This window comes from Macaca mulatta, chromosome 6, assembly GCF_049350105.2.
Source record: "Macaca mulatta isolate MMU2019108-1 chromosome 6, T2T-MMU8v2.0, whole genome shotgun sequence".
Taxonomy (NCBI): domain Eukaryota; kingdom Metazoa; phylum Chordata; class Mammalia; order Primates; family Cercopithecidae; genus Macaca; species Macaca mulatta.
Window position 1 is genome coordinate 132,071,211 of NC_133411.1, and position 25,649 is coordinate 132,096,859.

At 39.6% G+C, this 25,649-nt stretch overlaps 1 protein-coding gene across 1 annotated transcript in view; it reads left to right on the forward strand.

The window, feature by feature from the left end:
* PRDM6 (PR/SET domain 6) overlaps nt 1-25,649 on the forward strand; it is a 98,707-nt gene that overhangs the window by 8,615 nt on the left and 64,443 nt on the right. Inside the window, exon 3 of the mRNA XM_028849695.2 lies at nt 2,094-2,401. Coding sequence (XP_028705528.1) covers nt 2,094-2,401 — 308 coding nt within the window. The remainder of the gene's footprint in view (nt 1-2,093; nt 2,402-25,649) is intronic.

The following is a 25,649-nucleotide window of genomic DNA, read 5'->3' on the forward strand; positions in this document are numbered from 1 at the left end:
CAGGTGTCTCACACATAGTATGCACTGTAATTGTGTTTATTGTCTTTCATGTAATTCCCAAAATGTCTTGAAGTTTTTATTTTCACAATCAATAAGCTTGAGAGGGTGTGTGAACTGTGTGTGTTTCAGAGGGGCTGACATATGGATAAGTGTGAGAATACTCCATCCAGGCCCTGGGGTCAAAAGCAGAGTCTGGAAGAATTTTAACAACAGTTCGTGTTGCTGGTAGAGGAGGGACAGAAAAGGGCATTTGTGTGAGGGAGACCCGGCGGCATGGACACTTCTCTACTTTGGGAAACAAGTTGTTGCTTTTCACCTCAGAGGTCTGGGGACATTTCTGAGAAGCTTGCGACCCTAATTCTTCAGCTCTCTTGGGAGGAGTGGAGTAGTAGCTGCTGACTGAAGGGAAGGCTTGGCTGGCTAGAGCCCTCTCCAGTGAGACAGGATGCTTACATAGTCAGCCCTCCTTTGCTGCGAAGCAAATGGCAAATCGAGGGTTCCCTTACCATGCTGGGTTGCGATTAGGTGTTCCTTACACAAAAGTTCCATGCGGACTCACAAGTTTCTCGGGCGTTTCGGCCATTTCAGCGCAGATAAGGCACATCCAGGGTGATCCACCAGGCCTGGCTGCGGCCAAGGCCTACGGCAGGTGCCTGGATGCCACGAGGGCCACCCGCCGCCCCGCGCTGGCACATCCACCGGTGGCCAGCTTTCACCGTGTCCGCCAGGCGGGACTCGCCAGGTGTCAGGCCCAGTGCCATAGGCCTGACACTTGCGCGGGGTCGCCGTGGCTCCTCAGGGAAGCTGGGCCAAGGAGGCTGGGTCGCGCCGGCGGGCGCCGAGGCCACCTTCTCCGGGCAGGCCCTCAGCGCTGAGGCGCAGACACGGCGGCTCCTCCAGGCCCATTAATAACCCGGAGGGCGCTGCGATCCGACAGCGCAGTCGCCACAAGCTCTGTTTCCCGTGGCCGCCTGCCCCCTTCCCGCCCAGTTCGAGTGGAAGGATACTGGGCGCCCACTACCGCCCGACCCGGAGGGTGGGGGTCCCTCTTGCGCAGGCTGCTCTAGGGAGTGTCAGAGAGAGAGAGCTTCATCAACAGCTTCACCCATTGCATAGCAAGACAGAATCGCGTTTAGCCTGGAGAACAGCCGTCAGGGCAGGAGTTGGTGCCTTCTCTAACAATTACGCTGATCGTTAAATTTGCTATTCGTTTCTTTCCGGTGTCTAGGAAGAGCGTATACACCAAACCCTCCAGAACAGCACCCCCGTCCCACCCTGCCCCACCTGTCCCCGCCCTGCTTCAGTGCCTGGGGGAGAACTGACTGGTCGCTTGAGGGACCCCAGTGCGGGCGCGCCTTTGGAGTCCTGGGGCTGCGGCTCCTGCTCTACTGGGCTGCAGGCCTGCTCTGCCCTGTCCCGTGGGCGTTTGGGAGGCAGTCGAGGAAGACTCCGAGTCTCTGGGTCGAAGGAAGTGTGAATGGCACCCGCGATAGACTCCCCCCCGCCCCCTGTCCGGTGAATTTAAATCGTCTCCTGTGTAATTGTAAAAAGAGGAAAGCTAAATATCCAGACGAATAGTATAGAATCTCTTCGAGTTAGCAGACTGGGCAAGAGAAGGGCTTTTTTTCCCGCAATACAAGGATAAACACATCCTGAAACTCCGGATAGAAACCTTAGGAATGGGCGAAAGGGTCAGAAGCAACGAGATACAGTGGGGAAGAGAGAGACAAAGAGAGACAGAGACAGAGGGAGAGATGCAGAGATACTGAAACGGGAAGGAGAAGTCTGGAACTATCGGTTCCGTGGAGAGCGGACATGCTATCTGCTCCCAGATCCGAAGGCTTTTTGGGGAGCCTAGAGTCCTGGCCCGGTACCAGGCAGATCTGGGCTCGGCGAATTCCAAGGGAGCGGCGAGGGTTCTCTTCTCCTCCTCCTCTGAGTTGCTTTGGTGCCCCCAAGGCATCACCTTCCTCGAAGGTGGCTTACCCAGGCGGGCGATGATGCTGTTGTCTCGGGAGTTTACTCAAAGATGGTCCCCTCGGAGCGGCCGGATTAACCCGCTCCCTTCCCTTCCTCCTCCTTGTCTCCCGCAGGTTGCGATATGTGCGCGGACAACCGCAACGGCGAGTGCCCTATGCACGGGCCACTGCACTCGCTGCGCCGGCTCGTGGGCACCAGCAGCGCTGCGGCCGCCGCACCCCCGCCGGAGCTGCCGGAGTGGCTGCGGGACCTGCCTCGCGAGGTGTGCCTCTGCACCAGTACAGTGCCCGGCCTGGCCTACGGCATCTGCGCGGCGCAGAGGATCCAGCAAGGCACCTGGATTGGACCTTTCCAAGGCGTGCTTCTGCCCCCAGAGAAGGTGCAGGCAGGCGCCGTGAGGAACACGCAGCATCTCTGGGAGGTAAGTGGCCCGCTGCACAGTGCCTCGCCACCCAGCAGGAGCCTTGGCCGGCAGGGAGCCTGGCCTTTGGCGATGGCAACTGCGAAGAGAGCCTCCCTTGGCTCCCGGAGGGTAGCGGAGAATAGATTTCTCTGGTCTTGTAGATGCCTGGTGTCTGAGGCACCTGCAGTAAGGAGGCTGACAGAACTGGGGCTGACACAATAGCCAGGGAAACAGAGCCTACAGGTGTCTGAAGACAGAGTCACCTTAACCTACCTCCATTCCAGCTAGAATGGATTTGACTGTTGGTCTCTCTGAACTTTGAGAAAAAGAGAAAACAGCTGAGGAGATGGAACAGAGGAGGGTGGGCATTAGAATGTTTGAGCTGGGTGACCTTTATGTCCCATTCCAAGCGCTTCCAGTGTGTTTCTGTGTAGTGAGCAGAAAGGAACAGAAGCACAGAGGGGAGGAAGGAGAGACTGGCCCCTTTTCTCAGATAAAAACAATTTTGTCAGTGTTGAACGTGAGAGACCACATGTTTCACAACTTTCAAAGGACCCAAAGTAGGCAAATTATATTGGGAATCAGAGATCACAAATTCTGCTGCTTCTCTGATGAACGGAAATTATGTAGTCTTCATCAAGATGGAAAATCAGAACGTGGAAACACTGAACACTTTGGTGTAACCCAGTTGAGGATAATACTTTAATGGCACAATCTTACCTGAAGCAATTATTTTAAAATAACCTATTTGAAAAATGTCAGCCTGAGGTTTCTCCCAAAACGTCATGGTGGATTATTGAGGTTCACTTCTGAAGAGATAGATGCTTAGCATTAGGTAATCCTCCTACCAATCTTAGACACCTCCATCCAAGGAAAGTTGCTTATGTAATACAAGATGCCAGAAGTCATACCCTCAAGCAATATGTAAATCTGACTAACTGGGCAAGTGGTAGAATAAAGTGGGAATAGCTAGAAAATCAAGTTTCTTAAATGCCAGGGGCCAAGTTGACATGAACCCCTGGGCTCCATTAATGGGTCATTTCTACAAGAGATTGCCTCTCATACTTGGCTTGCTGGCCTGTCAAGATGATCTTTTTCACTGTGAGCTGCCTTATATTCACTAAATAAAACTCATGGGACTCATTAATCTACTCAAAGTTTTGATGAGTGTCCACTCTGACCAGCACTGTATTAGGCCGTGGAGATACAGTGTGAAAAACAGACCTGGTGTCCAGAACCCTCCCGTGACTATTGGGGATGGGGTCCTGAGGCCTGTGTCTGCAAAGCCTGTTTTGATGGAGGAGGAGCTGAGTGTATGAGTCAACAGCCGGGCAGCCCAAAATAAGAACATGGAAGCCAGTGAGCTACCTACCCTATAGTTATCTCCTGCAGTGCCCCGGCTTAAAGCATCTGGTTTGGAAACATTTTGGTTTTGTTTCTGACTAATTAGTTGTAACCTCCAATGTGGTTTAAAGTTTATAAAACACTTTCAGGTACTTCTTATGTTCCAGTGGTGTTATTAGGAACTCTAATATCGTATAGTTAAAGGTCTGCCAATATTTTTCTAAGAAAATCGTACAGCAATTGTTCAATAGTACAAATTTACTCTACCTGAATATGTTAAAACTGAACACTATTATATTGCACTTTGATGCCTATCTATTTTTAGAGTGCCAGGGGACAAAGACATAAACATGAAAAAAAATCTCACAGTTCATTGTGGGTTTTTCCCCCCCAGAAGGCTTTGAATGATTGGGACGTTGGCAGGAGGCCACTAAACGTATAGACTGTAATAATGTATATTAACACTGAAAACTATGGAACCTTTCTTTTCTACCTTTACTTGTACTTGATGAAGTTGAAATTTTGTTGTAGTGAAGAGAGTGGGGAATTTAGCCAGTGTTTTTCTTTTTCTTGGTACTTCAGTAGATATAAAGTGAATTTTATCTATTGTTCAGGGCATGTGAGTTGAATGCGCTGGGGTGGTTCTTAGAGTTGGTTCTCTGTTAGAAAAAAGACTTGCTGGGTGTATGCTTGGATGATCTACAGGATCCAACTCCTAAATTCAGGACATAATCTATTTTTTAATTATCTGTAGCAACAGTTAGAATAAGATACATTTGGGAATTGAAGGGATATTAAAACTTCAGCCATACAAAATGTGTCAGTTTCCTGGGAGATCACGTGAAATGCGACTAACTGGGGCCAGGTAACTTAGTGCCAATGTCCATTTGTAAAATAAAATACTTACTTTATAAAATAGGTTTCAGATTTTTATTAGCATAATGATTTTTAAGATATAAAGTATGGGTTTAAAATTTTTAAGCATTATAATTTATTTTTATGAAACATGACTGTTTGAATTGTTACATTTATAATACAATATTCCAAATGTTAGATTGTTCCTTAACTTTTAGTTCCTTCTGTAATACAATATTCCAAATGTTAGATTGTTTCTTAAATTTTAGTTCTTTTCTTTAGTTCTTTCTAAATTTTATTCTGAAATTTTAAAAATCATCATATTATTCATATTAGAATCAGTGAGTGGAATACATTGTAGATATATAGGAGATGTTTGGCAATAATTGTTTAATGACTCATGTAATAATTATCCATTTCAAAAACTTTTTCTTTTAGATGTCTTCCAGAATAGCAAGTCAACAAAGTGTATTAAAAAGTTAAAAACAGTTGAATCATGATTATTTTATTTAAAAGGCAACTATAATCATTTGTCTTCTGCACATTTTTTCAAGTCATTTGCTAATGAAGAAATGTCTTTTTATTTCAAGTTCAATACTCAGGTCCTGATGGATCTTACCAGGGTTACTTATCTTTATTTCAGTACAATAAATGGATTGCTAATCTTTTCCCGTCACGGTTTCCAAGTAGATGATGGATTTTTGTTTCAGTTTACAGTTCATTGTTTTTAGTAAGGTTGTACTTTATTATACACATGAAGGCTTATTGCAGAAACAATCAGATTCACCTTAGTTACTCCTTTTATTTAATCATTAAAAGCTTGATTTTCTTTGTAGAAAAATGACTTTTTGTTATTTAATATACATCAGCCATGGAGAGCTTGTTTGGTTTGTAAGCATGTAATCATTTTTTTCAGTTAATATTTTCTTTGTGTATAATCATAGTTCTTCAAAATACAGCAATTTAAAGAAAGTTAAATATCATTTCATTACATTCAATATGTTTTGACTCTTCAGGGTGTTTATGGGAAATTCCAAGAGAGTTTTGTTTTTGTTTTTGTTTTGCAATAAGCCAAGGTAATTTTTTAGTTTTTATAGTTTAAGAAGATTACAAGCTAAAAGCCAAATCATTAGTCATTTATTTTTGCCAGTGTCTTCTAGAATCAGAATTTTAATGTGTTTTTTAAGCAATAATAAATTCAGATACTTTAAAACAAAACATTGCAGGATGCATCAGACAATGACTTGCCTTGGTTATATATATTTATTCCAAGACTTGGATGCATGATACATTTCTGGCTATTTGGACTTAATATGAAATAAAATCTTTCTCAATATTTTCCAAAGAAAACAATCTTTCTCAGCAATTAGGTCTTATTGATGAGAATGAGATAATTTTATCCTAATGTGTTTTCCAATAAAGAAGTGAAAAGGCACATTTGATTCCAACATTTATGAAAACATTATCTCAATTATTAATGTGCCCCCTTTCCCTTGAGATAAATTAATCTAGTTGCACATGGTTTCCTCTTTCTGCTTAACATCAGAATTTAATATGACTGGACCTGAGGAATGTACCCAGTGTATACTTAAAATTCTACTGGAATAAAATACGGAAGTTTAAAATAAGGTTACAGTTTAAGATAGGCTAGAATTACTCAGGCCTTTCAACTCAGTGTCTGACTTGACAAGAAATTTTAGCAAGAATGACAAAATAAATTGCACTTATTTTCACCCTAGAAAAATTATCCTGCTAATTGAAATAATGTAGGGACTTGTTAGTGTTACAGTTAAGATACTAGAAAGGGCTTTAATTTTACAGAACCTGTCTTCTCTTTGCCTGAGTAAATTTGAGTGTCTCGTTTTCATTTGCACTATGTGGAAACCTTCATTATTTTTCTTTAGAAAATCAAGGGGGATAACATAATGTGAGCCTTTCTGTGATTTGTTTTGTGCCATAATATTTTAGATTTAATAAGAGTTTTGCTGTTAAGCAAATGGTCTATTTTTCATCATTACTGTTTAGCTTAAGTCAAGATATATTAATGAAAACCAATATTAAAAATATATTACATATTGCTAAATGTTTATTTTTCAAAACCATCATAGGTAGTTGGTTCTAGAAGAAAATAAATTGATTTCATATTTTAAATATATGTATGTTTCTATAAATGACTCAATTTCATATTTACAGTACTGTACCCACTTATATGTATTTAGATGTTGAAAAAATTATTCTAAATTAATCATTTTCAATTAAATTAGAATCATTTAAAAGTTGTCCCAGTGATAGTATTGTAATTATATATTCCATATTCTGTTTTATAGACTTTGGCTCATTTTGGCGTGATTCACCAAAACACTAGGGGATAGAATTATGTAGTTGTCGCAATTATATTGAAGTAAAAATCATGTTTTTCAGCAATTTATCATTTAATAGAGTAGTCTGCCTGTCAGTTTGGTTTTGAATATGTCAAATTTGTGAAATTCAAATAATTTCTCCTTAAAAATAAACCATAGCAATGCTACTATTATGTTTTAAATTATGCAGAGTAACAGCTGGTGTATCTCTCTGGCTTTGCCTCATTTGATTTGAAGATGTCTTTTATAGGGGTGCCCATTTGATAGAGTGTGAGCATTTTGTAGTTTTACATAAACTGTAAAACCATCTGCCGCCTCTTGGAATGGTTTCCAGCATTGTGTTAAAAGTCAAAACTTAGTACTTTAAATTGCTTTGAAAATGTCCATTTAAAGTTCTGGTCCTTTTGGTTTATGTATCATGCTGCACAGTGCCACCCTTGGTTTTCTAAGTCCAAAAATAATTCTGCTTTAAAAAATATTATAACAGCCATTTGGACATTCTCACATCAGTGAGGTTTAATCCCAACATGCATGTGACACTACAGTGCTTTAGCTACAGATAGTTTATAAAGACTGATGAGTTCTGTATCCACAGGACTATTTTTCTCATTAGTTCAGTTTATCTATTTTTTACAAATTGCATCTTTTATCGATAGCATTTTGTCAATATGAAGAAAATAATTCACAAATATTTACTGGTCCATAACTGCATATTTTCTTACACCATGTAATTTTTTTTGTTTGTTTGTTTTCCCACACTGACTTAAAAGGAAGGTATAAAAAGAGAAAGAATCTCAGAGGTTAGTGGGTAAATGAAACCTGCCCTCCCCAGTAACTGCCTGGCAGCAAGTGATCTGATGGAAATGTCATACGATAACACTGGTCTCAAGAAGCCTGCAGGGGAACCTTCTTATTTCACTGTGTAAATTAAAGCAGTTTTAATTTGAGAATATCTATTGTGTTACCCAGAAATCACTTATAGTTGTAGTATAATATGGATTAAAAATTGTTGTGATTGAATATGAAAAACTACATATTACTCAGCTGGGGATTATACCTACAATATCAAAGTCCTCTTGTCTCAGAAGGTGGATTTAATACACTGGTAGTATGAGAAAAAACATTTGCTATGCTAAAGAACCCTATGTGTGGAACAACTATGAGCCTGCCTGCTTTGTTCTTTTTCTTTCATTCTTTTTTAGGATCGTATATACCCCAAGATTTCATTAGTTCAGACATTCCTTGTATATTTACACAAGAAATACAGACTTCAGTATAAGTACTTAGCATAAAAGCCAGAGAAGCCAGAGCAGAATATATACTTTTCCTTGTAAGCATTTGCCACCTCACTCAGATAAGTTACAGAATTCCATTATCCAAATTGTTACACATGTGTGACAGAGGTTGACCTTTCGTCATGTCAATCCTTTTTGTGTAGGCCCCAGGCTCCAGCCTAATGGCTCAAACCCTGATTTACTCACTGTAATAAGGGCAGGAGGTCGAGCAATTGTCAGGCTGCCTATTCGTACTCTTCTTGGAGCCTGGTTGAAGGCTGTTAACACAAAGCTTTTCAAAGTGAATTTACAACCAGCACCACTGACAGAGGCCAATCAGTGCACCATAAATGTCAGGTTAGTGAGATTGAGCAGTAAGTAAAGTACTGACAGCACACTATTGGCTGGAATCAATTCACCAAGGTTTAACTGAGAAGAGCAATCTATGTGTGGCAGGCTTAGGGATAGAGCTAAGTGTGCAGCCTGGATTTCCAGGTAGACTGCATAGATTTACCGGTTAGTGGGAGTATAAGGGTTGGGACATCACACATTTGCTTCAGCACATCCAACATCATCCATGCTGATGTGATGCACGATCTGGGGGTTCAGTGTTTCTGGGCCTGCTGACTCTGAGGCTTGGTGGTAAAAAAATGGCACAGCATTAGATAAAAAGGAGAGAGAGAGGAAAACTATTACAGTATGAGGCTGTCAGAACTGGGGGACACATCCAGTGCATTACAATTCAATGACAGGTAATTTGTTCAAATTCCAAAACTATAACAGGGATTTCCACAAAGATGCAGAAACAAATAAGCTTGCTCTTTTGGTTTTCCAAAGGCTCAGCGGTGCAAAACTTTCATGGAAGTCACAAATGAGTGATTATGGGTTGAGGGTCTGAATATCCATGAGATGTGGTTTCCCCACCAGACGGAATGTTTTTATCATTTTGTGTAATGACAGCCTGGACAACAATTCATTTAGCTTTGAAGGCATCAGCATTAAAATAGAGGAATCCATTAAAATGCTGTATGCAAGGATTTATAAATTAGGCAATTTCCTTGATTATTGCAATCATTTACAAAATTGATTGTTCCAGTGTGGTATAGACAGATTTCAGCAATGATCATTGACGACAAGCACATTCTCTGATATCTATAGCTGCTGGTTACTAAACCAGGTTACTATTCCCCCCACCCTGCTGTTCTTGGTCTCAAGGTCAGATGGACTTTTCAAGGAATCTTAGAATTATGAAATTTCATTTGTCTTCAGAGGAGACCCACCTAGGCTGTGAGAGCAGGTGCAGATTGTTTTAAATGTTACGTCATTGTTTTTGGACTTGAATGGTAATTTTAGGGAAGGGTTTTGATCATACTTATGTGCTTCAAATCAGTAGCACAGAGTTTGATATGATGCCAATTTAAAGGAAATAATTTTTGCAAATTGCAGCTGTAAGTATTTGTTTGATTGAAGATCTAAAGTTCAATAATGTGTTTTATTTGTTGGTCCTTAGAGTTCTAATTATCCAACAGATATATTGTGGAATCGCTGGATTTTAGGTCAATTAATTCTAGAGGCCTAATACATTGTTACAAGTGTGAAATGCTCAAAATGCTGCAGGTTTTCCTATACAAGAACATATACACATCAAGTTCACTTGGTGCTTAATCACTAACAACAAATCCACAGAGTTGCTTTTATTCCTGAAATATCAGAAATGGGCATGCCACATGTATCTGCAGGGTTCTTTCCAATGAAAGCTAGCCATGTGGTTTATGCTTAGTACAAAATAACTGACTTTGAGACATTTGTTTTTAATCATCCTTTTGTTTTCAATCATCCTTTTCTCCCTTTAAAACTTTAACACAAACTGGGACTTGTAAAATAATAACTCTTTAGAAAATTGTTTAACACGGTGTTGGGAATACAAACAATTTTTGTTCTGATTTTTGTCCTGTTTGTGAATACATAGTAATTTGATCTTAAGGTAGTTCTTTGTTAAAAGGGGAAATGTTGTATTTCCGGAAGTTCAGTGGTTTGGTGGCACCTTGTCTTTATTTGCTAATGTTGCCTAAGTCAGAAGTTCATTTTCATTTTTAGTTAGTTGTAAAACTGACTACTTAGAAATTTAGTAAAAACGTAATATTTTCACTCAGTGTCTTGATATCATCTCCTCATTTTTAATTATTTTTTTTCACAGCATTTCTGGTTTCTGTTAAGACTTAAAAGCTGCGTGGTTAGCTCTGACTTGGGTGAACTGTGATGAGGCACTCAGTATAACATGCTTTTCCCAGTGCCTCTGTACATTTATTTAATAAACCAAAATCTACAGCGTGCAATTGTGAAATAATGATATGGTATTTGGCCCATTTTATTAAAATGAACAGTATTTTTCACTCTCTGTGGTCATTTTAAATTAAAGCTGCCTCAGATAATGAAGTGTCTTCTATAGAAACATCCAGTGTAATCTAATTCAGTAGAAACTTCTTAAGTGCTTTTTAATTGAAATCAAATTAAATGTAATCAGGTCATGTTTTCAGTGTCTTGTAAAGCACCAAGAGCTAAATATTGTTAGCACACCTGGGAATATTAATGTTTATCACAAAAGACCAGCATTAAATTATGAGCTATCCATGTGTACTTAAATTAAATTATGAGATATCCATGTAAACTTCAAAATAGTAGATAGCTCCTTAACAAATTCAAGGTTAGAATACAATGCTTTTGGAACCTGTTGTGTTTGTCCCAAACTAATATTAAAATTTATTTATGATATAAAAATACACAAATAGTTTCTGGGGGTGAGAGTCCTGAAAAATATTGGGCTACTAATGAAAGCACTTAATTTTAATTTATTGCAATTAATTGCAGTATAAAATTTGACCCAGATAATCCAGAAAGTGGATCTCAAAATTAAGCTTAAAAATAGTAGAAATTAATTTTTATATTACGATATAAAATGTAATTTTATATTACAAATAATTAACGTGCTCATTAGACATTCGAACTATATAAGGGTATAAAGCAGTGGTAACCATTGTTGACGGTTTTCATAGTGGGCTTTTGAGACATGATTATATACTATAATATAGCTTTATTTCGTTGAGTCACAGTTTTGGTAAAAGGTATTTGCACTATCTCTTTGATACTGCCAAACATCTTGGAAATCGCAACCAATGGCACTGTTTTCACAGGGTTCCAGCAAATGTTTAAATTTGGCTCACCCATGAATAGATTTTCATTTTGTCTAGTCTTATCTTCTCCACTCTGTATTCTCCTGGTGGGAAATTTTATTAACAGCATGCGGACCCTTCTGATATTATAAAAACACTCCTGCCAATATTTTCATGTATTTTATAGCACGTGTCTTTAATAAAAACAAAGCCTTTCTGGGGTCTACGAGGAGATTATAATGTTCCTCAGGAAAGGAAGGAGAAAATTTCTGTTTCCTTTTTATACATGAAGGTGTTTACAAAGAAAGGATCAAGTCTCTTTGAAATGCTTTTTAAAATAGGGAGACATTAATTTATCTAGTTGTGGTGAGACATTAGTGAAACAACTTAATTTCTTTATACCTCTTTTTTCCCCATATGTGAAGGAGAGTAACATTGATGGCTATGTAAATTACAGAGAAAATATTGATGACTTTTGTGTAACAATTGAGATTTTCCCCCATTTTTCAGTTCGATTTTAATGGTAATTTTTGTCTCTTGTGGACTCTGCACATAGATATAAAGAGTATCATTATTTATTTGATAAAACAAACGATTGTATGTATTAATGGTAGACCATGATACATCATATGGATTTAATTGCTAAAAAATCAAGTTTAAGTAATATTTCAATGTAAATTTACTTAGCAATGCTTACAAATAAAAAACAATTATGTACTAAAGGGATACCATGCAACATGGATGTTAAAAAACACCACTGGATGGCTCTCATTTTTAAAACTGTATTTTTAATGGAGGGCAACAAGGATGACTACAAATGTTGGCACATTTATATTTCCTAAATGTACATGATTTCAGTAAGCAAAATGCTAATCGAAAATCCTCACAACAAAGAACCAACTTGCAAGATGAAAATGTGAGAATTACTGTGAGAATTACATAACATCCGGAAAAATAATAAGGAAGCCCTAACATGTGAATGCTTTTTGACCATGAACCTCAAATCAGGAGCAATTCATTAGGTAGGTTTGACACTGGATATTGAATTCTGAATAGAAGATCATCTCAGTGTCCAGCGTATTGTGACCTGTCCATAAATATTAAATGACAACAAATCAACATAGTGGCATATTTGGCACGGTCTGTAAAAATGTGTGTGCAGCCATATATGTACCTGTGAATACAGACATAATAGTATATCATGCAAATTCTGAATATGTGTCACTGTTGACCCTGTGAAAAGCAAGAATTCCAAGTGACACTCTGCAGTTAGAAATTTTAGATGAAAAAAATAAACATAAATGCCAAAACATGTCATAAAGAACAAAAATTTTGACTAAAATTAATATTTTCCCTAATATATATTTATTTCATACTAATTATTTCTATTGTAGTCCCTGGAGTTTTCACTTTCTTTTTTTTTTTTTTTTTGAGATGGAGTCTCGCTGTTTCACCCAGGCTGGAGTGCAGTGGCACAATCCTGGCTCACTGCAACCTCCGCCTCCCGGGTTCAAGTGATTCTCCTTCCTCAACCTCCCGAGTAGCTGGGATTACAGGTGTCTGCTACCACATCTGGTTAATTTTTGTATATTTAGTAGAGATGGGGTTTCACCATGTGGGCCAGGGTGGTTTCGAACTCCTGACCTCTATGATCCACCCACCTCAACCTCTCAAAGTGTGGGATTACAGGCGTGAGCCACTGTGCCCGGCCTACTTTTTTTTTTTTTTTTTTTTGAGACACAGTTTCGCTCTTGTTGCCCAGGTTGGAGTGCAATGGCACAGTCTTGGCTCACCGCAACCTCCGCCTCCTGGGTTCAAGCAATTCTCCTGCCTCAGCCTTCTAAGTAGCTGGGATTACAGGCATGCGCCACTGGGTCCAGCTTATTTTGTATTTTTAGTAGAGACGAGGTTTCTCCGTGTTGGTCAGGCTGGTCTTGAACTCCTGACCTCAGTGATTTGCCGGCCTTGGCCTCACAAAGTGTTGGGATTACAGGCATGAGCCACCACGTCTGGCAGCTTTTACTTTTATGGCAACCTAAGCAGGGGTGATATTCAAAATATGTCACAACCAATCCAGCTTAGTCCCTGATCCATAATCCTAGATTCCCACAGTAATATCTGTGCCCCATGATCTGCATATCAGCTGTGAAACTAGGATAGCTGGCTGAACTTCAGCAAAGCTATTCATCAGATTAACAGTAATAATAATAATATATATTATGGGTGGGGTTTCAGATTTGCAAGATAAAAAGTTCTGGAGATTGGTTGCATAACAATGTGAATAGACTTAACAGTACTAAACTGTACATTTAAAAATGGTTACAATGGTAAGTTTTGTGTTAGGTATATTTGTTTTGCCATAATTTAAAAAAAATCTACGTTTTCAATGACTTTCCTATAGCTCAGTAGTCTCAGCCTCTCTAGCAGGGAGTCAAGCGTAGTGCAATCTGGGGACCTGCCCTAAATGATTCCGACTCAGGGGTCCTGGATTGGGGGTCAGGAATCTACTTTGTTAACAAATGTCCCAGGCAATCCTGAAACTATCATTAAGAAACAAAATGCCGGTTTCCTCCTTTGTCTTCCTTGCCCCTTGCGGTTGTTTGCCTCCCTTCCCGCTTCTTCCCTTGTCTTTGTTACTCTTGAGCTCACCTGGCCTCTCTTCTGCTTCAGGTCCACAGTTGGTCTAGTTCTATTAATAATCTTGTGTTAATTCCAGTCTCTACCTTGCCTTCTTCCCTGCTACATCTTGGCTAATCTCCTGTGGACATTTCCAATCTCTTCCCTTATCACCTCTCCCCCCTCCCCAGATATAGGTAGATAATAGATACACATATTAAAGAACTACTAACAGACAGCAAAATGAACTTCCATGACTTCCATCTTTCTGTATTTTAGAACTCCGCCTGGCTAAGCATAAGGAGGCAGCCAAAATGGCAGAAAACACTGTGTGTAAACTGCTGTGTGTAATTAGCTCCTAAGTAATCAAGGTGTGCTTCCGGAGGAGGTGGCCCACCGGAAGGTGTTTGGCAGTGTGCAAAGGGCCTGGGTTCCAGTTCTCACTGGGTCTGAGCTGTGTGACCACCTGCAGCACACCTTAAGTCCCTAAGCTCTTAGCAGTGCTGCATCCAGCAACACTGTCCTTTCCACTTCTCCTGCCAGCCCCTTCAGTGCAGTCCTATATCATATGGAGAATCCATATGTTCATTGCATGACATTTGTAATTTGCAGTCTGTAAATTTTCCATATGCCAACTTTATCTGCTAATTTGCTGATCTTTTTCCCTCCTCGGCTTCCCATTGCTGCCATTGATGGAAGTCATCTGAGCATGCAGCCTGTTTTCTCTTCTTACTTTCTCACACCCAGAGAGCTCACCTATTCTTCTTGTTTCAGTTGCTCCCCAAAAGCGCTGCTCTCAGATTCAGTATCCTGCACTAATCTCTCTTAAATCTTATATCCTTAGTTGTCTGTGAACATCTCCATTTGAAAATCCTGACATTGTTTCAAATTGAGTTCACTAACTGCTGGCACCCACATCTCTCCTAATCTTTATCCTTAACTTATGATGCTCTCTTAGTCCTTTTTAACCTATGAGCCCAACATTTTAGAGTTACTCTAATGGCTTTTTTTTTTTTTTGCTATGTGCATTCTTCTTTTATTTCATGTGTGCAAATTTATATTTATGAAGTCAATCATTAGTGCCACAACTATAGCCTGACAATTTAAAATTTGGTTCACTTTTATAGTAAACAACATCTTAATCTAATGGTTAGACATTTAGCTGATTGTTAAACATTAGCTAAAATGTATCTTTTCCTGAAACAGTGTTGCCAGGTTTTAAAATATTAACAGACATTATGTTGTACACTTCTGAATTAACATAAAAATTGAAGACGTTAGTGCAGAAAGTTCTCATATCCCATCTTCACTAGTTGTTTTTCTTTTAATCACATGTTCCATTAGTGTGGTTAGTCGTTACAATGACTGAACCAATACTGATGCATGACTATGAAGTAAATTCCAGCGTTTACATTATGGTTCACTCTGTGTTGTAAAGTCTATGGATTTTGACAAACTCATAATGTCATTTATCACGAAGTAAAAGCTTTTTTTTTTTTTTGAGACGGCGTCTCGCTCTGTCGCCCAGGCTAGAGTGCTGGAGCGATCTCGGCTCACTGCAAGCTCCGCCTCTTGGGTTTACACCATTCTCCTACCTCAGCCTCCCGAGTAGCTGGGACTACAGGTGCCCGCCACCACGCCCAGCTAGTTTTTTGTATTTTTTTTTAGTAGAGACGGGGTTTCACTGTGTTAGCCAGGATGGCCTTGATCTCCTGACCTCGTGATCCGCCCGTCTCGGCCTCCCAAAGTGCTAGGACTACAGGCTTGAGCCACCGCGCCCGGCCAGTAAAAACTTTTTTTAAAGGTTTGTATTCCCAGCAGTTAAGAATGCCTAGCATACATAGAGCATTTAATAAATACTTTTTATCTGATTGCAATAATGAGAGCTAACATACTTAAGCTGAGACTATCTGCCAGGCACTCTGCTAAGAGCTTTACAGGGGTTATTTTAATTTATTCACACAATGAAACAATAAGGTAAAGACTGCTATACTCATTTTTCAGATGAAGAACCTTTTTAGATGAAGGCACAGAGAGCCTTTTTACATGAAGGCAAGTAAGTAACTTGCCCAAGGCTGTGTGCAGTAAAGGTAGGTGTTGTGGACTGCAGAGTTCTTGCTCTTCACCAGTCTGCTCTTTGCTTTCTGCCCCTTCTCACTATCTGGCCTGTACTCCCATTAAATTATGGGGCCTCAGCCTCTGCCACACGCCTCTTTATTCAACTGACCCTGGCCTCTGGACCTGGAGGTGACCTTTCTCTTCTAGGTGGACACTGCACTGGTTTTTCAAACACAGAGCAGTTACAGCTTCACAGAGACCCCATGGCTCAGGCCCTTGACATGGTTAGCCTACCTTGTGTTCCAGGGCCATGGGCTTCATATTTATTATCCTAGAACGTTTAAGCTCAGCGTTCAGAGAAACACATTTATGGAGAACCTACCATGCATGAGGCATTGTACAGGTCACAAGGATGGAAAAGACCAACTCTGGCCTTCAAAGATGGTAAAATAGTAGAGGATCATGAGTAACTCCAGTTAGAAGCAGTGTGCAAAAAGTGCTTTTGGGGTGCACAGAGGAGGCAGAGGTGACTTCCCACTAGAAAGATTAGGGAAGGAGGGAGAGTTTGACCTGGAGAACGTAGATGGCTAATTCACGAAGTCAAGGGTCTGAAGGAAAGATGCCCCTGGGAGAGGGTCAGCTGCTCGTTGGTGGGACTCCACTGTCTTTCCAAGCCCAGGTCTGCTTCCTCTGTCAGCTCCTTCATGCCATCTAATGGAAGCACTTCTGTTTGTTTACCAATGTCTCGCTAATTCTCACTGCTGTGATTTTGCCTGTGCTATTTATTTACCCAGAAGACTCTCTTCTTATTCTGGTCAACCCATCTCTTTTACTATTTTAGAGTCACATCTCCCAAGAATTCCTTTCTGGCCAATCCCAGGTCTTCATCGCCCTTTCCACATTCACTTTCCTTCCAGCATCCCTTTGAGACTTGTTGAGGTTTTGCTTTCTCTCCCGATATTACTTGTAGCCTCAGTCAGTTTGGTAAGCTTATTTGGGAAATAGTTATGCTAAAACATTTATTTTTTTAAATATAGAATTCAACATTGACTGGGTGTTCTGCATTTTTTGTATGCTAAATCTCATCATTCAGGTTTAAGATTAAAATGACAGTTGAGGACAGACACCTGATAGAAAAATGAATGACTCTTGTGACTGGGGAGGCCAGGGTGCTGAAAGCCCAGTGTTTTCAGAGGAGCATGGTGGGAAATAAGGTCATGGTAGTTGGGGTCAGGTAAATTAGACTGTGGGAAAGACTTCATTTTATTTCAAGTGAAATAGATTTTGAGGGGCAGTAGTAGCATGAGCTGCCTTATGTTTTCAAAGGACCACTCTGGGTGCTTGATGGAAAACAGTCTGTAGTGGAACATGGGTGGATGTTGTTAGGAGGCACTCAGAGGATAGGACGCGGCTGGAGAAATAAATTAAGAGTTGCAAGTGCATAGCTGTTGTTTACATCCACAAGACTGCTTGACGTCTGCTTGAGTAACAGTATGCAGAGCTTTGACTAGAGGAGGTCTAAGACATCTGTAGTTCTATAAACCTGTGTGAATCAGATCTGCAGTCAAATGTGGGCTAATTACCATTTAGTAGGTGTAGTTGTGGATGCCTCATCTCATTCCCCTCCCCTGACAATAAAGAGAAGAGCCTTACTTTTGCCTTCATGGTTGCTGTGACTCAGTAGTGTAGTGATGTTGGAGTGATGCTGCCACTCCTAAATGTGTTGGATCTGTGAACCATGGGGCCTTTGTATGTCCCAACTGAGGCCTATACCAGAATCCTTCTCCAAGGAAAAGGATGCCTAATCTGATACACCTAAATGTTGTACTGAAAATCTCTTACCTCCTCTGCTCATAGTGAGCCATGCTAGCCACACATGGGTGCAGATACACATGGGCACACGTTCACACACACATACTGTTCCCAAAATTTTTGCAGTATTTTTCGTCACTTTAATTATGGTTTATCATTACAAGGGCTGAAAATATTTATAAAATGCATTTTGGAAGTGCAGAAAAATATTTTAAAAAGAAAAGAAAAATGAGAAAAACAAATTTGGTGTAATTCTTATTGCAGTTAGTATTTTCTTTAAATTCATATATGAAAGCATGCTGCTTGTCCTCATCATAAAATCATGATAAGATTTCCCCATATTGAAAATCTTTGTGAACATAATTTCTATTGACTCCATACTCTTAATATGATTGAATCCCATTGCTCAACATTTGTGTTGGTTCTTCCCTCCTCCCTCTTCTCTTCCCTTTCTCCCTTTCTTTCTTCTCTCCTCCTTTCCCTGATCCCTCTCTCCTCATTTTGAAAATATTACTAATCATTTGTTATCCTGAGCATATTGTATCATGCTTGCCAAAATACCTGCAGGAAAAGACACAGAGGAACTCCCTCTATACTAACGACAATAATACTGGGAATAACAGTGATCATTTTTGTTGATCACTTTTTAATTTACAAGAGATTTCATCACAACTGGCCGGCTGTTTTGTAGCTGTGCCCTCTGAAATGCAGGGAGTGCTCCGTGCTGCCTGGTGTGAGTGACATAGGGAAGCTGTGGATCCCGGAGGCTGCTTGCTCAGTTCCTCTGAAGGTCGGCTGGAGCTGGCTCTTTTGACCCACATGCTCCAGGGGAGCTTTCCATCTGTCCAAATGTTAGCCTGGAACTAAACGCCTCCACACAGTGATGAAATCCCTAACAAATGTAGTGACAACACTGAACATAAGGCCTTAATTTTTTTCAAATTGCTTGCATTTACAGTTAATTCAATTTGAATTATAAGTCACCTCCATGTGAATGACTCATGCACTCATTATTAGGAGCTTTGCATTCTAAAATGTACGAAGCAGAGAGGAGCTGGTTTGCAAAATGGGCATCACCAAGGTAATATTAAACTAGTTTCAAACTAAGAAAGTGGTTTCCTTTCATTGCCGATTTTGTATTCCAGATTCAGAGTTATCAAAGAAAACTGTCATATCTTTTAAGAAGACATTTGGATAACCATATAGAGTGGTTATTGGAAGGGATATGTATGGAAATCAAACTCAATTATGTAGCACAAGTGAAAAAAATTTTTTTTTTCTGTTACAGGGCATTTTGCTTTAAGCCAGTTGAAAACCTTTTCCAAGTCCAGACCTGTTGGGACCTAGAGGGACGGTCAGGCTAGGCTTTGTAAGTGGTGATGGAAGTGAAAAAATGACTTCAAAAGCAAATAATTTTGACACTACATAATAGACTGGGAAGAAATAGTATGGAAATGCCCAGAAAACAACCATATAAATAGATAATTGCTGAAATATTTGGATAATTTCAAGAAAAAGTGCAGGCTAAATTTTTGGACAGTGAAATCAGCTTTCCATAATAACTCTGTCTCCCAGCCAGTAATTTCCTTGTTCTCCCTAATTTACTTCACTTCTCTGTAGCTGGAAAATTCCTGTGTTTTGTACCCTAATAAGCTGGCTCTCCAGCCACTAAGTTCTATTGTGAGATTTTGTCTTGCCTCCTGCTTTTATGCACATAACTGGTCCCTGCCAGGGAGCTCTGGAGCCCCCAAAGAGCTTTAAGCTTTCTGATGACTTTTCCCAGGGGTCCTCCAGGGCTGCCCGGCAATCCAACAGTTCATTTACATTTGGACCCAAGTCCAGAGTAACTCTAGGGTTATGTAATTTTAAAGTTTTAGAGTTCCTAGTAAGGAGGGGTGGGGCCTGGGGGAAAGGCAGTAAACATACCCATACCCCGGTTATCTCTGCTAGGGAGCTTATGGCTAAAGTAGTCACAACTTGGATTGGCCTGCCCTGGAAGGCAGTCAGTCATTTGAGGTACCTTTGGTTTTTGGCATTTTTGTCCTCTGGCCAAGGCAGTGGCTTCTACTTCTGAAAATTCTTTAGTGGCCTGGCATGATGGAAATTTTCATAATCTTGACTGGATCACAGCAGGTTTGTGTCTGAAAAGTTTAAAAATGGGGACACATGAGAAAGGACTAGATAACCAGCAGGAAGGAAGGTGGGTTTCTTTTTGGTGTCCCCATCACCTTTCCTGTTTGGTTAGAGTCACTAATGGATTTTCCTCAGATTTGTCCTGCTGGTATAAGAACTCTAAAGATAAAAGTTCTATTTAATCTTGCTGAAGTTGCCAGAGCAAGGAGCAACCATGGATCGTGTCACACTGGGATGAATGTGAAGTCCTGAACAGCATTTGCTCATTTGCTGTGCATGTGCAGTGACTATCATACCAAGAGCTGGACCAGAAATTGTGGATTATGTAAAGTGCTAATGGGCGCAGTTCCGATTTTGGAGGAGCTTACAATATGATAGGGGTGAACCATTCATTCAGTTATTCAACATATATTTGATAAGCTTCTCTGTGTGCCAGGAACTTTACAGGGTTGTCTGGGGATAGTGTTGTCTTAGAAACACACAGTCCATGACTAGATGGAGCTTACAGCCTAAGGGGGGTACCTGAGTAACATATTTAAGTGAACCTGGGCACCTGATTGTGAAAATCCAGAGGGATAACTGAGGAGGTGAATGAAGAGCCAGTTGGGGAGGTGAGTTAACTCAGGCCTACTCTGGATGTTAGTTTGTGGTCAGGTTTTTCAGGATTAGTGTATGTAGAATAGTAATAATGAAGAGAGATGGAATTCAAGATGGGACCAATGGCAAATGCAAAAGCCCAGAGGAGGAATAAGCAAGTCATTTTGTTTAGAAGGTTGACTTGGAGTGTGGCTGTCTCTCAAGAGGCTGATATTAAGAAATAAGTCTGATAAATTGGAGTCGCATCAGTGAACTTCTTGAAAACTAGATAGAGAGTTGAGATCTGAGATGCAAATAGGAAACTACAACATAATCTTTAGGAGGAAAACTTAAGAAGGGCAGGTTGCAGATGAAGAGAACATGGGTTTGACTCAACAAGTAAAGTAAAACTAGGTTTTGCGAGTTTCACCACCATCCACGCTGTCCCCTTCATTTGGACCGATAAAGATTATGACACATCTAGGGACATCCCTGAACCCCTGAAGGACATCCCTGAACCCCTGTGAATTTCAACGACCAAAGCACAGACTGTCTTACACATGAGCTGTCAGTCAGGGTGCACAGCACTTTTAGGGCACTTTAGTGTTGTAATGTCTTACATTTGGTAGCATTCTAAGTAGATGGACAAGAAGTAGAGAGGAAACAAGTATGAGCAGAATGGTGCTGGGGCAGGAAGAGGAGTCTAAGGCAGCAATTTTCTGCCCTAGAATTTTTTCCTTTTCTTTCCTTTTCTGATGGTGATTGCTGTAACATCACGCACAGGCACAGGTATGTGACCTTCTGTTGGAACAAAGAGGAGTGTCTTAGGTTTTGAGACAAGTGAATGCACCTTGCTAGATCCGGGAGCTAAGTATCTTGGCTCTCATGCATCCTTCCACAAACGGCACTGAAGTTGTGCTCAAAATTGGAGGAAACAAACAGAAAACAAAGAAGACTGCACCTGTGTAGGAGCTTGGAGCTGAAAGATGGGGGTGATGGTGTTCATGTGATAGTAGCAGAAAAAGTTGGATAATGCACTGGAGTGACTGATGTGTAGTAGATAGCATTAACTGTTACTATCTCCTACCCACAAGTAAACAAACAAGAGAAAAACTAGCCTAAACCGACATCCAAACTAACAAGAAAACTAAGGAATGCAAATGTTTAAATGAGTAGAGATTAGAGTAGGGAAAAAACGAGATGAGAGATTTTTAAAAAATGAGGGAACAAGAACAAAATGAGTGATAAGGGTTAGGACTTGAGAAGAGGACATGGGCAAAAGGATGACAGTTTCTGAGAAGGTGAGGAAAGAAGTGAAGGGAGAGAGAGGTCCTGAAAGCCGCTGGTGCTCAGGCGCCCATTGCAGGAAGGGCTTACGGTCCTGCCACCTTCAGGGCCGCTCTGCAGCTTCCTCAGCAGCAACATCTATACTCCTGCTACAGTGACCAGAAACTTCTGCCGGTGATGCCTGGCCCTGCCCCCTCTTGGAATTAGAGGAATGCATCTGTTTGTGGGCTGGAGATTAGAGCCCAGGGTCGGGGACTATGAGGAGGAAAGCTGCCTTTTTGGGTGGCCTCACAAGACATGCTTCAGACCCTAAGCTGATACATCTAAACTTCCTTCTCTGATAATCTATAATTTTCTGTTTTTAGAACTACATTGTCAGCGGTGTCAGAGAGACCCTTCTCAGATGATTCAGCCATTTAAAACCAGCAGTAATATCTTTTGTTTGGAAATTAAGCAACAGAAAGGAATTCAAACAGTCAAGCTAAGTATAGACATTTTTTAAATGAAAATACACCCATGGTTTTACTACCAAGTTAAGTCAAGCCAGTTTTATTCCAGAGCTTTAAACAAGGTTAAAAATTATATTTTAATTCATATTGCATTTTTTAACTTAAAATTTTTACATTCCATTAAAAAGTTTTAAGGTGTTTCCCTCATCCTCTCTCCTAGAATGCTTAATATACATTAGGTATCTTACAAAGAGTTGTTGGTTGATTTTGAATATTTTTAATTCTATTAAGGGTGTTTATGTATCCTCAGTTCACTTCTTTCCAAAAAGATTTAAACTGGGTCTTAGAAAGCTGAAGTTTAGAGATGGATAAATGTTTTGAGAAGATGAAAATGGAAAATTTTTAAAAGAAACAAAAGTGCATAATTAAAAAATATTCTAGATGCTGTTTTGAAGCCATCCTGTGTTACGTCCAAATAGTGTTGTTTTGATGCAATTACCTGATGTCGTTCTCCTCTAGGAATTCTGCTGTTTGTTTGTTGAGTGGAAATGGTGTGACCATGATGTGATGTTTGTCCCATCCTCTGGAGGCAGCGTCACACAGTGGACAGGGCGAGAGATGTGGAGTTGGGCAGCACAGTGCGGTGGTGGGGGTAGCTGGGATTTATTTTTTTATATGTATAAAATTAAGGGCTTTTCTTTTATTAAACAAGTAAATGATGTTCATTACCAAAAATTCAAAAATTACAGGAAAAAAATGTAAATTCTCAGAGCCCACCATCTGGAGGCAAACTCTAAAATTTTAAATGTGTTTTTTCCTAGAAATTTTTACATACGCATGTGGGCATGTATTATGCTGAATAGACTTTTAACTTTAAATTCTTATCTAAACATGCCCTAGTGTAATTAGTATTCTTTGTGATCATTGTATTTAAAATATTGTCCATTAAATGGATGAGTCAGAATTTGCTTAACTGTCTCCTTACTGTTAAACCCTTAGCATCTAGGTTAATAGATTTTCATTATTTTAGTGAGCATATTTGGTCATGTTAGTTAATCTTTTGGAGCCATAGATTTGGCTTCTATATATTGGGAATTATCTCTTACAGGGTTTTTGGCAGAAATGAATAAGGTAATAAATGACAAATAGTGGGTACTTATTAAATGTGGGACCTGTTTTCCTTATGTTTGGGCTTGATACTGTTGTTTTAAAGATCTGTGAGTTGATGTTTATAAACGTTAACTCACTGATGTTTTTAAAATGGTAATTACAAATATGTAAAATTTCTTACTTTGTCCAAAAGAGAAGGGTCCTGAAAAGTTGTTTTAGGTGCAGTTTTGCAGACTGAAAACTGAGTATCTTTAAACCACTTGGTTCCCAAGCTACCGAGAAGCTTTTTTCCCTGTGTTTTTATAGAAATTTCAAACGTGCCCCAAAGTAAAGAGAAATAAATAGTGAATAAGTCCTCTTGCACCAAGAACTTATTTTGAATATTTTTTTCTTTCTATTCTTGTTTTCTCTGTTTGTTCCAGCTTTTCTTTTTTTACTTCATTTTTATTTTGTTTTGTATTGTTTTTTCTTTTTGTTTTGTTTTGCTGTTTTGAGAGGGTCTCACTCTGTCACCCAGACTGGAGTGCAGTGGTGCAGTCATAGCTCACTGCAGCCTCAAACTCCTGGGCTTAAGTGATCCTCCCACCTCGGCCTCCCAAAATGTTGGGATTACAGGTGTGAGCCACATGCCAAGCCTTTTTTCTTGTTGGACTATGTTAATGTAAATCCTGGTTACCTTAACATTTCACCTATAAATATTTTAATCTCTGTCTTTAAAAGACACAGATTAAAAACCACCACATAACCACAATCCCATCCTCATACCTGGTAATATTTCTTATAGTTAGTTTGTTTCAATAACAATCAAAATAAAGTCTTCACATATTGAAAAACCGCTTTCATCTCTTTTAATCTGTAACAGTTTAGTTGGGTAGTTTTTTTTTTTTCTTTTCTTTTTTTTAAGAATTCCTGAGGCTGGGCACGGTGGCTCACGCCTATAATCCCAGCACTTTGGGAGGCTAAGTGGGGGCAGATCACGAGGTCAGGAGTTCGAGACCAGCCTGGCCAACACAGTGGAAAAAATTAGAAAAAATTAGCTGGGCATGGTGGCGAGTGCCTGTAATCCCAGCTACTCTGGAGGCCAAGGCAGAAGAGGCAGAAGAATCGCGTGAACCTGGGAGGCGGAGTTTGCAGTGAGCCGAGTTCATGCCACTGCACTCCAGCCTGGGCAACAGTGCAAGACTCCATCTCACAAAAAAAAAAAAAAAAAAAAAAAAGAATTCCTGAGTCTTACCTGTAACCTACTGAATCAGAATCATCAGGGGTATAGTCTGATGGCACACATTTTATAAATGTTCTAGTGGGGATTCTGATAGACAAACAGCCTTGAGAACCTCAGTACAAAGGAGTAAATTTAAGACACTTTTAAAATGAATTTTTTAGTAAAGGAGTAAACCTTTTGAAATATAATTACCATCTAGTTCCCTAGTTTATTTATCTTGTGAATGTAAACATTTCATTTATTGGATTTCCCTGAAGCGGGACTAACTTCTTCTATGGATGATGACTGAGATGATTTATGGCTTCTTTCTCCGATTGCTTCTTTTTTTCCTGGTGATCATTTCTTGTTGTAGGTGTTTTTCTACTTTCTCTTGAGTACTCTCTCTACTTAAATCCCTCAATGTGTTTGCATCATATTTGTAGTTATCGATCTTTTCATTGCATTTTTTTTATTACATAGGATAATTGCTATAGAAAACTGGGAATAAGTTAAGAGGTAAGAAGAAAATAAAAATTACCTATAATGTCTCTAGTTGGAGGTATATTCACTGTATTTAATTCTAGTTTTTTTTTTCCTGTGTCAATAAACCTTTAAAAAAAAGTTTAAAATCCTACTACAATAATTTTGGTAATGTTTAAAACATAATATATTGTAAAATGTTTTAAATTATGAAACATTCTTTATTATGAGTTCAATGATTGCCTAGTATCCCAGCATATGGATGTGGCCTAATTTTGGATATTTGACTTGCTTAAATTTTTCCCCTGGAGTGGAAATCCTTATCTGAATCCTTATAGATTCTTTTGGCATATCTATGACTATTTTATTGGTATAAATTTTTTATATTTCTGAGTTAAAATACTTATGTATTTTAAAAGCTTTTAATTTTGCCTAATTTATCTTCAGAAAGGTGGTTATCAGTTTACACTCCCCTGATGGGGGGAGTATTTGTTTCCCTGATTCTTTGTCTATATTGGAGACTTTTTCTATTATAAACCAT